General features: G+C 42.3%; 1 protein-coding gene across 9 annotated transcripts in view; it reads left to right on the forward strand.

Moving 5' to 3' along the window:
• Positions 1 to 16,540, forward strand: part of ZNF407 (zinc finger protein 407) — a 537,200-nt gene that overhangs the window by 338,213 nt on the left and 182,447 nt on the right. Inside the window, exon 9 of one of the 9 annotated variants that reach the window (XM_028480249.2) lies at positions 13,445 to 16,452. The exons of 7 other annotated variants lie outside the window; for them this stretch is intronic. In XM_028480249.2, the coding sequence (XP_028336050.1) occupies positions 13,445 to 13,557 (113 nt within the window). In that variant the 3' untranslated portion in view covers positions 13,558 to 16,452. Of the gene's footprint in view, positions 1 to 3,407; positions 3,524 to 13,444; positions 16,453 to 16,540 lie in introns of those variants that run through there. One more of the 9 variants, XM_028480251.2, reaches the window with a different exon arrangement.

Below are 16,540 nucleotides of genomic sequence, written 5' to 3' on the forward strand. Positions count from 1 at the left end.
CTTCTCTTTGAGAATGATGGTTTCCAACCTGAAAAGATTCATTTGCACTATTAGTGACCTGACAATTTTTAGAATAAGAATATGTTGCCAGCAAATATTGTGAGACGTTTATTTGCTAAGAAAATTCCGTGTGAAACAAAGCCCAGAATCCAGCGGAGGACGAGGAGCGCCGCCGTGCCCACGTAGGCTCTGCTCCGTGCCCCTGGGAAGGGAGATCGACGGCAGCCTGCCCCAGCCCCTGGAAGCAGCAGGGGGCTGAGCGATTGTTTGCCACCTCGGATGTCAGGGTATCGTGTGGCAGGTGACGTCAGCGTACGTCGGTGCCGCTGCTTGCCCCGCGCTGTCAAGACGTGAGCGGCAAGGTGAGAGAGGGGAGAGAAGGCGTGAGGAGGCCCCGCAGGAGCCGAGGAACGGAAGCCATGTCGCTACTACCTGCACGTGCTTTACCGACTGCGGGCGTTTCTGCATCGGTGTCGTTGGCAGTCCGCTGCAGAGGTGGCACGTGCTTGTCACACTGCCGTAGGCACCGTGTGGTGTCGGGTAACATTGTGACTTCCAAGAAGCTCTCATCCATTTCCGGTGTCAGACAAGCCTAGCTACCTTTGCGGAAGGAAGGCTGTTACAGAAGAATGTAAGGGAGGATATAGAGAAATGCTAAGTCATGGGACGCAGGCTAAACGTGTGCCAGTCCATCAAGAGGCGAGGTGGCAGTGAGGGCTGGAAGAGTCCAGAAAGACTTCTGGAGGCCGACAGAGTGTCAGTAGCCCCTGAAAGAGGGGACGGGGCTTGAGGGGAGGCACATGTGCCAGTGCTTAGGCCTTGGTCTCTGAAAAGACTCCTGGACAGAGTGGTTTCCTCTCAAATGTGGATTATTTCCAGCTACAATTTTCCTTTGCCTTAAGCTATAACAACTATAACTGTATGCTATGAATGTATTGTAAAATATATGCCACATAAAATCAAAGCTCTTATCCAAATGCTGGTATGAGACGTCTAGGATTTAGCGGCCTTGTAACTGAGCTCTGAAATAGCACGATTTCCCATTTTTTTACTCTTTCCATTGGCTTAAAATGGGAGTTCAGGGTACAGCAAAATCATTTCAGGTCTTTGTGATGGGCTTCTTCACAGGATTAATCTGAGAGAAGGATGAATACTTGGTCTTTGTAGGGTGACAGATTCAGCAAGATGTCTCCATGGTTGAAGGTGATCTCCTGGAGGGAGAAGTCAAACCTGTGCCCCAAGTGGAGGGGAGCTGTCAGCATTCTGTGAGTGCTGTCTTCTTTTGTAACTTTTCCATGTCTCATATCTTTACAGATTTGGAAATCACCTGTCTATGAAAAGTGTTAAACTTTTCTGTAAAGCATCCTATTAAAGGCAATCTAACCTTAAAACCAATTACTTAAATACCTCACGTTATAAAAAAAAATGAAAAATTCTCAAGTCCCTTTCTCAAAACAACACTCTTGGATCTTTGCTTTCTATGAAATTAACTAGCCTCCTTCCAAATAACAGAGAAAATCCAATCATTATTATAGGTGATTATGGGACAATTATCAGACGGATTTGTAATCAGCGTTTTCAGATGAGTGTTGATGTGGACACACTTGTCCTTGGTTCACCACACACATTAGACACTAGAGGCTCAGACGTTGTCACCCGTGTCCCCTTGCTAGCCATCTGTGACGCAGCTCCCGCTAATACTCCAGTGGCCAGTAGTCAGCGTGTTGCCTGTTAAATGAAGAAATTTTCATCGCTGTCTTTATGAGCACCACCCCTGTTTCCTCTCTTCAGCACACAGCGGGGAGATAGATAAAAATATTGTAGCATCTAACAAGCCGACATTGAAATTTCATTCTAAAACAGCAAATTAAATCTGTCTCTGGTGGTTCCAAATTATGTAAAATAAAAAAGAAACTTTTATCACTGATAGGTCTTGTCATTTCTATTCAGTTGCATTTTCAAAAAATTGATGAATTAGAACTTTTTTTCCTTCCAAAGAAACTCATCAGCCCTGCTCATTGTTATTCTTGGAAGGCTTACTTCCCAGGTGTAAAGTTCTCTGAAAATTTCTTTTTACCTTTTATCATCATGTAGTTTTCCTAATAATGCTGCTACTAGAATAGCTTTTTATGAACCAAGAACATGATGTTTTTCAAAAACCAAGCCAACCAGTTATGCCTTTTGGATCAAAGGGAGAGAAGTATAGCAAGAAACACTTTCCTATTGTGTTGATAGCTAGTTTTGTGATTTCATGATCCACTTCCCCTAAGTTGCTCACGGGTCCAACACACTGTCAGTCAGCTCTTCAGTTTGAGTGGTCCCAGCTTCAGCTGTTTCACACTTACAGGTCCTGTCACCAGGGCTCCCTTCCAGATCCCCCTTTTCCTGTCACTGTCCTTTCACTCGGGGCATGTACAGATTGGTGCAGGGGTAGTCAGAGACCATCCTGTACCGTGTTAGCTGTCTTGCAGCACGCAGTGTCTGCTGCAAAGAATCTAATTTCCCAACTGAAATAGGAAGTGCTGGAATCACAGGATAAAGTAAAAAATAACAAAAGTGATATCCTGTGAGCCTTTTCTGTTTGTTTGCTCAGTACCTGACCAAGGGCCTAGCACATATTTAGTGCTCAGTATTGTTGCTTTAGTTGACACTGTTATTTTGAATGATTTAATCAGCCAGTTGGTCTTTGGGTAGTCATGAAGAATATGATTTCAGTACAGAAGAAACATTTGCCATGCCTAAAATGAAACAAAATTAAATTGTTTAGTTTTGCAGGCGTAGCAGTTAGTAGCAAAAGGACGGGAGGCTCTGGGTTTGAATTTGGAAGGGTCATAGGTGATCGGATGGTCCACGAGGATCCATGGTGGTCTCGCCATTTGTTCCTTGGCTGGCCAGTGACTAACAGGGCCGCGTGACAGTGGAGCCACAAGATAACAGTGACAGTTCCTGATTGTATTGCTGTCAGTCTGATCCTGAGGAACTCCTACCTGTAGCTACTTGGGAGTTAGGAAAGGTGGAAGGAAAAGAACTGTTAGGCCTAGCTCATTTGATTTTCTTTTATAGATTTTTTTTTTTTAATTACACCAGTCTCTTTTAACATTTTTCTGGTTCTTGGCAATTCATTGTTACTCTTATCACATATTTGATAACAACCCTCTGAGGCAGGTAGGTCATATATTGTTCTTATTTTATAGAAAATGAAATGGACTCTAGAAAGGCTAGGTGATTTGTCTGCATTTCCATAACCAGTAAGCAACAGAACTAGATCGGGAACTTTGTTATTTTCTTTGTGTGTGTATGGCATAGCATCAGTATCAACAACTCCCAGCTTGCCTTTAACAAGCCTATGCTACCTTGAGCACACTTCCTAGATGAGCACTGTAAATTTTCATGTTCTCTGCTTGCAGCAAGTAAAGTTGCCAAGAAAAAGGTGACAGATCACCTCTTCAGAGGCACCGGAACCGTCTAAATCATCCTCACCAAAAACCGTCATAAAATTTAAGAAGACCAGTAAATTAAATGTTTAATTTTTGTTTGTAATACATGAATATTGGTTTTATGTCCAACATTTAATCCAGTATCAAAATTTTATCTGCTTTGTGTTTAGAGTTCATTTAGCCTTAGCATGTGAGTATATTTATGTCCTTTTTATAGGTCTTAAAACATAATCTAAATTTATTGCTGTTCAATCTTTGTGTTATTCATTCAACATCCAGCAAAGAATATTGAAAACCAACTGTGTGCCATAGTGCTCAAAACTTAAAAAATAAAATGATGATCAGGAAAATCCTATACTGTTTCTGAGACTTAGTTAATGCTAAGTTCTTGGTCAGAGTTGCCGCCATCAATTACAAAACACATACTCATTTAAGCAGGCATGGTCCAGGCTGCTGGATGGCTTCGAGGGATCGGAGGCAGGGAGGAGCAGGTCCTGCATTTGTAGTAAACAAAGCGCCATGTGACTAAACCAGATTCCTCAAGTCTGCTAAGATCATTGGGTTTGATTCTCAAATTAAGTAGAGTTGAATTGTTTACCTTTTGAAAGTCTCTTCCTTTATTTCAGCTCCTCAGTACAACTTAGAAAACTCTATTACAGTATTTTTAGAATATTACATTGTGCTAAACCTCAGCCCTATAAATTACCTTTTATATACACAGTGATGCATTAACGACCCAAAAGACTGGATGTGTCTTCAATAGTTGAGCACAATTCTGATTAGATCCTATGTCAGTGAAAGAGGACTCTTTCATTGGTATATTTTACTGGTATCATATTGATTTATTTATTTGAATCACCCTACTAGGTAAAGAATTTAACATTTCACATTGTTCACTACTCTGATCATTTTCACTTCCTTAAAATACCCTTTAAACGTTAATATGTTCTTGGTCAGAATAAAAAAAATAAAAGTCACAAGAGAAACTGGAAAAATACTGCTCATCTTTCAACACAGAGAATTACTTTCCTTAAAAAATTTAGTAGAAAGAAAACCTAAATGCAAGTTTTTAAAGTTACAAATGTGTCCTACATTATATTAAACATCTTTTTTTTTCTTTATGGTGTAATTGAAATGAGGAGAATGTGGAGTCTACCGCTTGTTCATTGATAGCAACAATGAGAGCAAAACATAGATCTTTGGCTTCCTGCTCAGTTATCACAAACAGTGAAATTAGTCTTATCCTTTAGAAAGGCTTACAGAAACGAGAAGGAAAGTCGCTAATCTGCCAACTCATAAACTATCTTAAAACTCTGAGAATTAAGAAACAAGTAAGTTTGGCCCTAAGTCTTTCCATTCCAGAGGCACTGCAGGGAGAATTGGGCGGACACGTTGTAGGCTGTGAGCTGCCCGTGTTGCGCAGAGCGTCCTCTACTTAGAACCGGGCCCCGCATGGGGCCCTCGGCTGCATGGTGCCAGGGCCACTGAGAAGCCAGGGCCATACAGAAAATGAGGGCTGCTTGATGGTGGAACAGGAAGGGAGAAAAGCGGGGCCTATGGCCTTTCAAACCTCAGACCGGGTGATGCAGGCAGAGGGTACAGGTTTTGAGTTGTCATTATCAGAGTGGGCTGGTCCAGCCCTGGACCAGTCAAGTTGAGGCTGGTATGCTCACCTCTTTGAATTTCCCTTTTCTTCTTTGTAAAGTGAGCATAGCGTCCTCCTGGCCCACCCCTGGAAGAGTTGTTGGGATGGGATGTGAAAGCGGTTGGCGGCCTGCAGCACCCCGTGTTGCTCCAGCGCCGTCGTGGGTCCTGAGCAGGGGCGCAGGGCCGCCCCTCAGGACGCTCGGCAGTCGCGGGCAGAGGCCGACTGTGGCTCACAGACCGATGAGCGCAGATGCAGGCGAGTGTCGATTGGCACGCTGAAATCCTGCAATTTAGGCAATATGAAAGAGGGACAGTCACGAGCCCTCAGTGGAGATATTTGACATACTTCAGGATGCTCTGTGGACGACTAGAAAACTTTCACTGAACACATACTGTCACATCCTATTACTCTGTTTTCCAAGGAAGCGTTCCGGCTTGTTGTATTGATATGAGACCACTGTTAAATTAAGCATTATCACCAAAGTAAAGTTTAAATACTCCAAAGAAGCTACTTAGTTAATGCCGTTTCTTGGGCAACATTCATTTACAAACTCTTCGTTTATAAACGAAGAGTTTATACACTGTTATGTATGATGATGCAAGAAAGTCTAAGCATTTTACTCCGTTCTCAAAAATATAGGTTGAGACATACACTCACAGACTCTCAAGATACTTCTGGATGAATATGTGAGTAAAGAACATACCTCGTTCTGAATAAGGCAAATGAAATTCCTGTTTAGTTTTCTGCTTTTCTCATAGTTCATATTATTTCCAAGAGAAGGAAGGGGGAGGGGGGAGTGAGATTTTTTTTAAATGTGTTATGTTTATCTTTCTCACACACTCTTTAACATGCTAATACATGTGATATGATATTATAATATGTGATACTGTGCCTAGCATTGTTTTTTAAAATATTAAGACTAGTACCTTTCACGTAAAGGCAGTTTGAGCTTCTAAAAAATACTTTTTGTTCTAGAGAAGCAGCCTGAATACCAAGCATTTTGACCAAACTTACAGATCTTTTCAGTGTTAGATTTAGTTAATAAAGTATGCAAATATGTTAGAACTGCATACTCCTGAAATGCATTTAACATTGGGAAGTTAATACTGCTTAGAAAGTGGTTATATCTGTATAAGTGAATTCTTTTCAAGCTTTTAATCTATAGGTGGATAAGTCTAAAGGTATTAAGATCACATTTATTTTATAGCTCCTTTGATAGATGATAGCATCATCAGTTTATGTCAGATTTATTACAGCAATAGGAAGAGAATGGTGGAATTATCATTACAGGTCATCTTGTATCACCAGACCCAACAAGAGTCCAGGTGAAGCACTGTGAGCTCAAGCGTAGGGTCCCAGTCCGTCTTCTCAGAGGGGAGTGTGCTGCTGGGAGTGAGCCCTGTTAGCAGTAAGGGTGGCAGCGCTCCTCTGGTACTCCTGCTCCGTGTAGGCAGTGTAAGAGCTCCTCCTTTCAGTGACGGAAACGAAACACTTGGAGGGAAGAGCATGTGAGGTGAACTCTGAAGGGATGGTGAAGCTGCCTATCTGGAGACTTTGTGGCCTAGTTAAAAGGTGGGAAAATTTCATAGTCAGTGAAATTAAATTTTTAAAGCAAAACTAGAAAGAAATTGAAATACGTAGGGATACATTTTTTTAATATGTTCAAAACCTGTGTAATAAAAAATGCAAAACCCTACTCAGAGGAGTTAAACAAGCCCTAGATAAGTGGAGACTCCACATTTTAGGATGGGAAGACTCAATATCGCTAAATGTCAATTATCCGCAAATTGATCTATAGATTCAGCATATTCCCAGTCAAAATTCTAGGAAGCTTTCGATAGAAATTGACAGACTGCTTCCAAATTTATATGGGAATGCAAGAGCCTGTGACAACCAAAACGATGTTGGAAAAGAGAACAAACTTGGAGGACATTCATGTCTTATTCCAACACCTGCTGTAAAGCCACGGCAATCAACCAGGGGTGGGAGGTGGGGGAATGGGGAGAGCTATGTCACGGCTACGAATTTCAGCTATGTGAGCTGAATGAGTCTGGAGATCTAATGTACAGCATGATGACTGCAGTTACTAATAATTTACTGAATAGTGGATATTTGCGGAGAGAGTAGATTTCAGGTGCTCTCGCAAAAAAACAAACAAAAACAATGTGACGAGATGGGTATGTTAATTAGCTTGACTAGTAATCATTTCACTGTGTATGTATATCATGTACACCTTAAATATATACAATTTTTACCTGTAAAAGTAAAATAAAAATGTTGACTTAATTAGGGAAAGAACAACATATAGAGATGTGGAACACAGCAGTAGCATCCAGAAATAGACACGTGTAAGTGGACGGTTGATTTTCATCAAGATGCCAAGGAAAAAGAATAGTTTTTTCAACAATTGGTTCTGGAATACCTGTATATTATATGGGAAAAAGTGAAACTTGACCGTTACCATTTGCAAAATTAACTCAAGATGGATCAGAATTTAAACATGAAAGTTAAAATTCTAAACCTTCTAGAAGAAAACATAGGAGAAAATCTTTCTGACTCTCGGGTTGACAAAGATTCCCTAGATAGGACATGAAAAGCACAAACTGTAGAAGAAAAATAATTGATAAATTGAACTTTGTCAAATTTGAAATCTTTTTGTTTTTAAAAAGATACCATTAAGAAGATAAAGAGAATAGCTACATATATATATGTGTGTGTGTGTGTGTGTGTGTGTGTGTATATCTATATATATATATTTGACCTAGCTTTTGAATCCAGAGCACTCAAAAGAGCAAATTTCAACTCAGTGATAAGACAAAACCCAAGTGAAAATGGCAAAAGACAATATACAGTTGGGCAGTAACTACGTGAAACGGTGCTCAGCATCACCAGTCATCAGGGAAGTGCAATTAAAACGTGAGATACCACTCTCCTCCATTAAAACAGCTCAAAATTAAAAGACTGACAATATCAAATGTTAGTGAGGATATGGAACTTCTGGAATTGTCATACATTGCTGGGGGAATGTAGAATGGCACAGTCACTTTGGAAGACAGTTTGACAAGTACCTATAAAAGTAGACATTTACCTGCATGTAACCCAACAATTGCACTCCCAGGTATTTACCCCGCCCCCCCGCAAAAAAAAAAAGGAAGCTCATGTCCACACAAAAGCTTGTCCCTGAATGCTCATGGCAGGTTTATTCAAAATAGTTAAAAACAACTCTAATGCCCATTCAAAGATGAATGGGTAAGGAAATTATGGTCAGTGGAATGACACTCGGTGAGAAAAGGCATGAACTAACAATATGATGAATCTCAACTTATCCTGAGTGAAAGAAGCCAGACACAAGCAGACAGGTACTATGCGATTCGATGTACGTGAAACTCTAGAAGAGACATGCCTGTGGCGACAGAAAGCAAGTCCTTGATTGCCAGGTTGTGGGAGGTGACTGACGCCAACAGGGCATGAAGGTGACGGAAACATTCCCTATCTTTTGGGGGTGATGGAAGCGTCCCAATTCTTGGCTGTGCTGGTGGTCATCGGACTTCACAGATTGGTCAGAGCTCAGCACAGTGTTCACGCAGCACGGGTGCCTCTTACTGTACACAACATACACTGCAATAAATCGTACACAGATCATCCGAAAAGCACAAAAGGAAAGGCACATGGCAATAATCAATCTATCTGTTGTTTCTTTTAATTCTATGAACATGGCATTTTAGGTATTAGAATTGTATTTCTTAGTCATAAAGAAAAAGCTGTCTCATGCTCTTCTCTGACAGTTATTTATTTACATTTTTCTTTACATTTACCTTCTGATATGCTGTCTCCATAAATTTAATTATTAAAGTGGTATTCTCCTATAAATTCTCCTGAAAATTAGTCACCTAATATTAAGTAGCTTATAGGGTCCCGAACTAAGCTTTTTTTTTAATTATGCTTTACCAAATTCAAAAATATTACTTTTAGAAAAAGTCTTGGTGGTTCCTAGGACTTGCTGTTGACATAATCTTAAAGGCATTGTGGAGCTGGGGGAAGGCAGTAAACCTCAGTGAAGCTCGAGGTACCCAGGGTCAGAGAACGTTAAGTATACGAAAATGAAACACTGCTTGTGCAGACTTCAATTAATTCCTTCTGTGAACCTTGAGTCCATCGCCAAATGTTGTACTAAGTCACTTACTGTATCTCAACCAAGTTCAACGGGACTGGTTTTGGTTAAATTGGGCAATTGCCAAGGGAATCTAAAAAATTACAGCAAAATTGTGGTCATTAAAGGAAATTTTGTCCTAATTTTATCTTTTTTTCTCTGAAATTCCTAGGTTTGATTCACTTTGACACTGTCTGATTATTTTCTATTTCTGTGTGCTATTAAACATTTGAAATTGTGTATGTGACAACAGAAATCTCTTTCAAAAGCAGAAGAATTGACAGGGTTTCCTGAACGTTTCAACTGTAGTTTTTATAGCTTCACAGATGACTCATACACAATGTAAAGCGTTCAGGGCTGAGCTCCTTTTGAACTTACTTTTGCAGTGGTGATTGGTGGGAAACTCCTCTGTGAGCTCTCACAAATGCCACATTAACTCTTCTTAACAGAGGCAAAACAAAAACTCACACTCGCCTCTTGACTTTGGCATCCAGTTTCAGACGACCTCAGATGTGTGTGGGTGGGATGCGTGCACCACACAGCTTTGCGAGATGTGCAGTGGCCCCGAAGATGAACCGCAGCCTGTTCTTCTGTGTAGTTTACTGAAGAATGTCAGCTGAGCTCGTGGGGAAGGGGAAGTGCTGATATGTCCTCCCCTGTCTTCAGGACACAGATGGCCCAGACGTGTTTGCGGCTCAGGGAATGTGAGGGAGCTGCTGAGCTGCCAGTCAGCAAAGATTGATGAAGTCCGGGAAGTTGGGAGGACAGAGCTGGCCTGGCACCAAGGGCATTAGCATACGAAACCATCGTCGACTGCTCGGTTTCGGATAACTGACACGTTAATGTTCAGTTAGACTGTTCTAGTTTATGTAATTACCTACGTGGAACAATCCAAATAAATCTTGGGAAGGTTACATTTTGTGAAGCTAGGAAGCCAGTGCCACATAGATTGACACTTGGGGACCAGAACCTGGGGGAAGTGGAAGAGACTTCAGCTGTGTGAACAGCGTGGCTGTTTTTCTGCACCCCCTTCAGTTTGGGTTCGTTCAGTGGGGCGCAGGGCCTTCAGACATCAAATGGTTCTGTTTTTAACCAGCTCACCTTCTGCAAATATATTGGGTTTCTAGAACTCTGTATTTTAAATGTTTTGGCACCAGTACAGTTTAGAGAAATGCAAAATGTAGTGGCAGTTAGACAATTTTGTTTTTAAGATTAGTAATCTCTCTTTCTAGTGAAAAGAATGTGAGTCGCGTGTGGTCATTTTTCTATTTAAAATGGGGCGCTAGCATTATAGCATACGCATATGTATTTTTCTTTATAATCAGTAAGTATACAGTATTGGAACGTGGCTATTCTTTAATGTTTCCCAACATTTATCCTCACCTTGAGGGCTTTCCACAGGTCTTATGAAGTGACCTGAGCTGTATATTCAGTGATTTCTCTGACTTTTCTGAGCCCAGTGAACCTTCACTCTGACTGTCCCTGCATCACTTAACCCACTTCACCTACTTAACGTCGCAGCTACATCCTGGACTCAGCGGTCAGTGGCTAAAATTCAGCCCGGTCCCCTCATCAGAATTCCTTGGCTCTGGTTGGCCTTGTCGTACAATTCTGAGTGAAGGGTAGGTTCAGAGCTCACTTTTCTACGTGGACCTTGTATTAGTTGCCGCTTCCCAGCTTAGGTGGGAACCAGGGAAGCTGGGGAGGACGTCAGGGTCTTTGCCTTCTCTCCTCCTCACGCCTGAACTGCCCCGTCGGTGAGGACGGAAGTGCTGCCCCTTGTAGCGGTGGCTGTCATGAGGGTCGGAGGAGACGCCTTCATTTAGTCACTGAACGTTTGTTGAGCACAAAGCCGGACGCTGTTCGGCTTGCCTTAGGATACGTGAGAAACCGAACAAAGATCCCTGCTTGTGGAGCATCTGTTCGACCAGAGGGAGACAGATACTCAACAGAAGGCATGGCCAGTCCGCGAGTCATGTAGTTTGTTGAAAGGTGACGTGCTATGAAGGAAAGAGTGGGGAAGGATGACAGGGTTGGGAGTTCTGGTGGTAGACCGGCTGGGGAGGGGATGGGCGGTCGCAGCGGTAAGTCGGGAGGTCCAGGCGGACCTCGCTGGGATGGAGACGGGGGAGCAAAGGCGTGAAGAAATGAGGGGTTCTTCTTGGATCTGTCTGGCACCAGAGTGTTACGCACAGAGAGAATCGCCGGGGCGAGGCCAGCGTAGCCACAGCAGATGGAGGGAGGGGGAAAAGCGAGGGCAAGCTGAAGATGCACGCACCAAGCTGTATAAAGTCAGCAAACGCTGCGTGAGTCACACAAGGTGGGACTCGGGCTTCTGTCAAAAGATGAAGCTGCAGCCGATGGGCCTCCAACTGGGAAAAATGAGAGTGCGTCCTTTAAATAAAGGTGGATGTTATCGTTTGAGGAAAAATTTAAGGCGCCCTGTACATAGAGGTCTTATTACATTGATCATTCAGCCAGCCACACGTGCTTCAGCGAATTAGTTCAGCTAATACTGACCACGTTGAGAGGTAAAGTAAACCATATACAATACATGGGGCTAGTCATCCTTTAGTCTACAGCCATTCCTTGAAAATTAATTGTTTGCAGCATTCTATACGAGGTGCTCTCTTGAGTACAAAAATAAATAAAACGTGGTCCATGTCCATAGATAAAATGTTTACATAAATAAATAAAAACTAAATGGAAGAAGCCTTCCACCTCTGCCCCTGAAGGAGTAAGTGGTGTAGCGTGTGCCCTCACACCGTCGGAACAAAATGGAAAACTGGATGAGATAAAGGAGGCAGCTGTTTCCAGACCCTGGAGAACGGCAGTGAGGACAGTGGTTCCTAAGAACAGAGAAATGGAGGGAGCCTCCAGTCGCACGGCTTTTCTTCCTGAAGGCAGCTTCCTCCCTGCAGGCAGCTTCCTCCCTGCAGTTCCGAGGGAAGGCGTCCAAGCAGGGCCCGGCAGGCTCACTTAGCCAAGGAGCTTTGGAGACTCAAGTGGCTGGAATTTGCAAAGCAGGGAACCCCGGGAAAAGGAAGGAGCTATGCAGATAAAGCGCTCCACAAACCCACCCAGGCTTTCCTGGAGGCTTAGCTGAACGCTGATCCGCCTGCACACGCGCTGTGAAGCTCCGGGACGGCAGAGAACGGCTCCCGGGGAACCGTCACCTGCAGAGCCCACGCCGGACCAGGCCCTTTACGTTCCTGCAGCCACACCCAGAGGACTGTGCTGTCTCGGTGGGCCCACACCAGCCCCCGGGCGAGGGCTGTGCCGGATCTACCCTGACAAACCCGAAAGCAGGCCTCAGGAGGCTGGAGCCGACCCCGGGCAGAGGGAACGTCCTGTCAGAAGAGTCCTCACACTCTACGGGGAGACAGAAAAACCTAAACACCCGGCATCATGACATTACTGATGGCTGTCATCCAATAAAAAGTCAGCAGACATGCTAAGAGGTAGCACAGTGTGACCTGTAATCAGGAGAAAAAGTAGTCAACAGAAGCAGACCAAAAAAGAATAGCGATGATGCGATTAGCATATAAGAACTTGAAACGGGCAATTATTAGTATGCTCAAGGATTTAAAGAAAAATAGGAACAAAATGTGGAGAGAGATGGAAAAATACAAGAAAGAACCAGCAGAAGTTCTAGTACTGAAAAATATAATATACGAAATGAAAAGTCCACTGGATTGGCTTAACAGGATATTATACACTGTTTAAAAAAAAAAAAAAAGTGTGGTGAGTTTGAACACACAGCACGAAAAGCTATCCAAGCAGAAGCTCAGAGAGAAGACTGGGGGAAACAAAAAGAATGGGGCCTCAGTGACACAGGGACAATATTTAAAAGCCTCACATTTGCGTTTGGAGCCCAGAGGGAAAGGAAAGAAGGGAGGGGCAGAAAAAAATGTTTGAGGAAATAGTGGCTGAAAATTTTCCAAATTTGATGGAAACTATAAATCCAGAGATACAGACTGGAAAGAAATAAGGAAAACTATGGTATTCCCATTTTACTATGAGGAATTTATGAAGTTGAGTTGTAGAATTAATAACTGAATGAATTAACCAAATCTCACACTAGAAGCTCAGTGTGCGAAATTCGGTTGTTGCTATATACTAGCAATGACCAATGGCAACTGATTTTTAAAATTTTACTATTAATTTTCTTGATTATAATTTATTGTAACGTTAAAATGTTATCTTTAGGGATAAATTTATCAATGCACGACCTGGACACTGAGAGCCACAAAAGATTGCTGAGAAGGAGTAAAGAAGACCCAAGTAAGTGGAGAGACGACATGACATGTTTTCATGGATAGGAAGGCTCAGTGTCGTTACGGTGTCACTTCTCCCCACGTTGATCTGTAGGTCCAGCATAATCCCAGTCAAAATGCTGCAGGCTTTTTTTGGGTAGTAATTTCCAGGCTGTTTCTAAAACTGATGTGCCGCTGCAAAAGGTCTAGAACAGTCGAAACAATTTTGAAAAAGAACAAAATATTGAACGCTTGCACACTGATTTCTAGACTTAATTTGAAGCTACAGTCATCCAGTAGGATGGTTTGGGGATAAGGGCAGAAATAAAGCCACACAGCCACGGCTGATTTTCTACAAAAATACAAAGCAGAAAAGGATAGTCTTTTCAAAAAATCATGGGACTATTTGGATATCCGTACGGTCAAATCAAAAGATGAACCATGACCCTTACCTCACACTCTTCACAAAACTTAACTTGAAGTGGATTATAGACCCAATGTAAAAGCTAAGACTGTAAAACTTCTAAGAGAAAACATTGGAGAAGATCTTTTTGACCTTCATGTAAGCAAAGTTTCCTTGCTATGACACAGATAGTCCAGCTCATAAAAGGAAATATTGATCAATGTGACTTCATCAAATTTGATAACTTCCACTCTTCAAAAGGCACCATGAAAAAAATAAAAAGTTAAGCCACAGACTAGGAGAAAGTGTTTGCTATACAGAGGACTTGGATCCAGAATACACAAAGTGTAACCTAAACTCAGTTTTAAGAAGACGAAGAACAGAATAAAAAATTTGTACGAGGGCTTCCCTGGTGGCGCAGCGGTTGAGAGTCCGCCTGCCGATGCGGGGGACACGGGTTCGTGCCCCGGTCCGGGAGGACCCCACACGCCGCGGAGCGGCGGGGCCCGTGAGCCGTGGCCGCTGCGCCTGCGCGTCCGGAGCCTGTGCTCCGCAACGGGAGAGGCCGCGACAGGGAGAGGCTCGCGTACCGAAAAAATAAAAAATAAAAAATAAAAAATTTGTAAGAGAAGATACTCAAATGGCCAGAAAGCCCATGAAATGATGCTAAACGTCACCAGTCATCAGGAAATGCAAATTAAAGCCATAATGACATGCCACTGTACGGCCACTAGGATGGCTAAAATTAAAAAGACTGAGAATGCCAAATGTTAGTGAAGATGTGGAGCATCTGGAATTGTCATGCATTGCCGGTGGGAGTGTAAAATGGCACAGCCAGTTTGGAAAAGAGTTTAACGGTTTCTTATAAAATTAAACATATACTTGCTAACCATATGACCCGGCAATTCCACTCCTAGGAATTTACCCGAGAGGAATAAAAGCATATGTCCATGCAAAGATTTATATGTGAATGTTTATAGCAGCTCTGTTCATGATAGCCAGAAGCTATAAATAACCCCTCTGATGGCCATCAACAGATGAATGGAAAGGCAAAAGGACACCAGACCCCCCAAAATAAAAAAATTTTTAAAAAAGTAGGTACTGTATGATTCCATTTAAAGTCCTTTATAGGCGATGCTAATGGATAGTGATGTACACCAGATCTGGGGTTTCCTGGGGCTGGGATGGAGGCATGAGGAAACCTTTTTGCATAATGGAAATATTCTATCTATATCTCATTTTTGGTGGTGGCTACAGGGCTGTGTAAATTTGTCACACTCATTGAACTGCACACTTAAAATGTGTCTAATTTATTGACTATAAGTTATTCCTCAATAAAGTTGGTTTTAAGAGATGAGATGGAATCTGGAATATTAAACAGTGAAACACAAAATACTCAGCAAGTTAGTAGCAGTGAACAGGTATTCCCTAATCAAGAAAGCTCTCTGGAAAAATATAATTTGAGCTGGGTTTTAAAAGCTTGAAATGAGTGGAAAATGCTTCATAGTTATAGGATGTAAAAACGGTTTGAATCAGGTAAAACTCACATACAGGAACATTCTACTCAATGACTGGTCAGGACTTTTAATGAATGACAAGAGCATAGTGTGATCAGGAGATTTGGGGACCATGCCAGCAGAACGGGGGCGATCAGGCCTGACATTTAGTGCAGCGCACGAGCTGGGTGGACCCTCGACCAGAATTTTTGTCTTTTCTTTTCTTCCCTTCCCTTTTCTTCTCTTTTCTTTTCTTTGTTCATTTTGAGTTTTGGCTCAAATTACTGGAACGTTTGATGGAATTTGAAGAGGACGTCCCTGTCCTTAGGAAGTTCACAGTGAAATATTTAGAAGTAAAAGGGTATCAGTTCTACCGCTTAGTCTCAAATGGTTCATAAAAGAAAAAATAATGTGTGTAAATACAGAGAGAGTAGATAAAGCAAATGTTGCAAAACTTTTACAGCCAGGAGCCAGACAAAAGTGTAGGGGAGTTCTTTGTACCATCCTTGTAAACTGTACGTTTGAAATTATTTCTGATTAAAAAGTTACAAAAAGTAAACAAAATACCAAGTTGGGTCAAGGTACTGTTTGCTGAAAATCCTGCAAATTTCCTATGAAGGAATAACTGAGAAGAACCACAAAAGTTTTTAAAATAAAACTTTTTAGAGACATACCGGGAATCCTGCACTCGGAAGGAAAGTGCTTGGGAAAGGGCAGGGCAGACGTTACGGGGAGTGTGGGTTGTTACTGCTGGATGCCGGGTTCCTATGTAGATTTCAAAGGGTGGGGCTGTGTCCCCATCAGGCAGCCATTTACAGAAGGCGGCAGTAGCATTCCGGACCGAGTATAAAGGGCCATCGGGGACGGGGGTCGCTGAGGAGCCTTCGTGAGTGCAAGTGCAGGCTGTCGGCAGAGAGTTTGGACAAAACTCTGGGAGTGATTTTGATGACAAAGTATTGATAGTTTTTATGAGTGATGGGGGAAAGAAAAGTTGATGACTGATCTGTCGACTACCCAGACATAAAGGCAGCGAAATTCCCAGGAGACTGACTGGTATTCACATGTTATAAAAATGATGAGCTGTGGTTCTGTGTCCATGTTCTTTTTAAGAACTTGTTAGAAATCTTATTTATTTGATGTATGTATTTGC

The sequence above is a fragment of the Physeter macrocephalus genome, chromosome 19 (assembly GCF_002837175.3).
Source record: "Physeter macrocephalus isolate SW-GA chromosome 19, ASM283717v5, whole genome shotgun sequence".
Taxonomy (NCBI): domain Eukaryota; kingdom Metazoa; phylum Chordata; class Mammalia; order Artiodactyla; family Physeteridae; genus Physeter; species Physeter macrocephalus.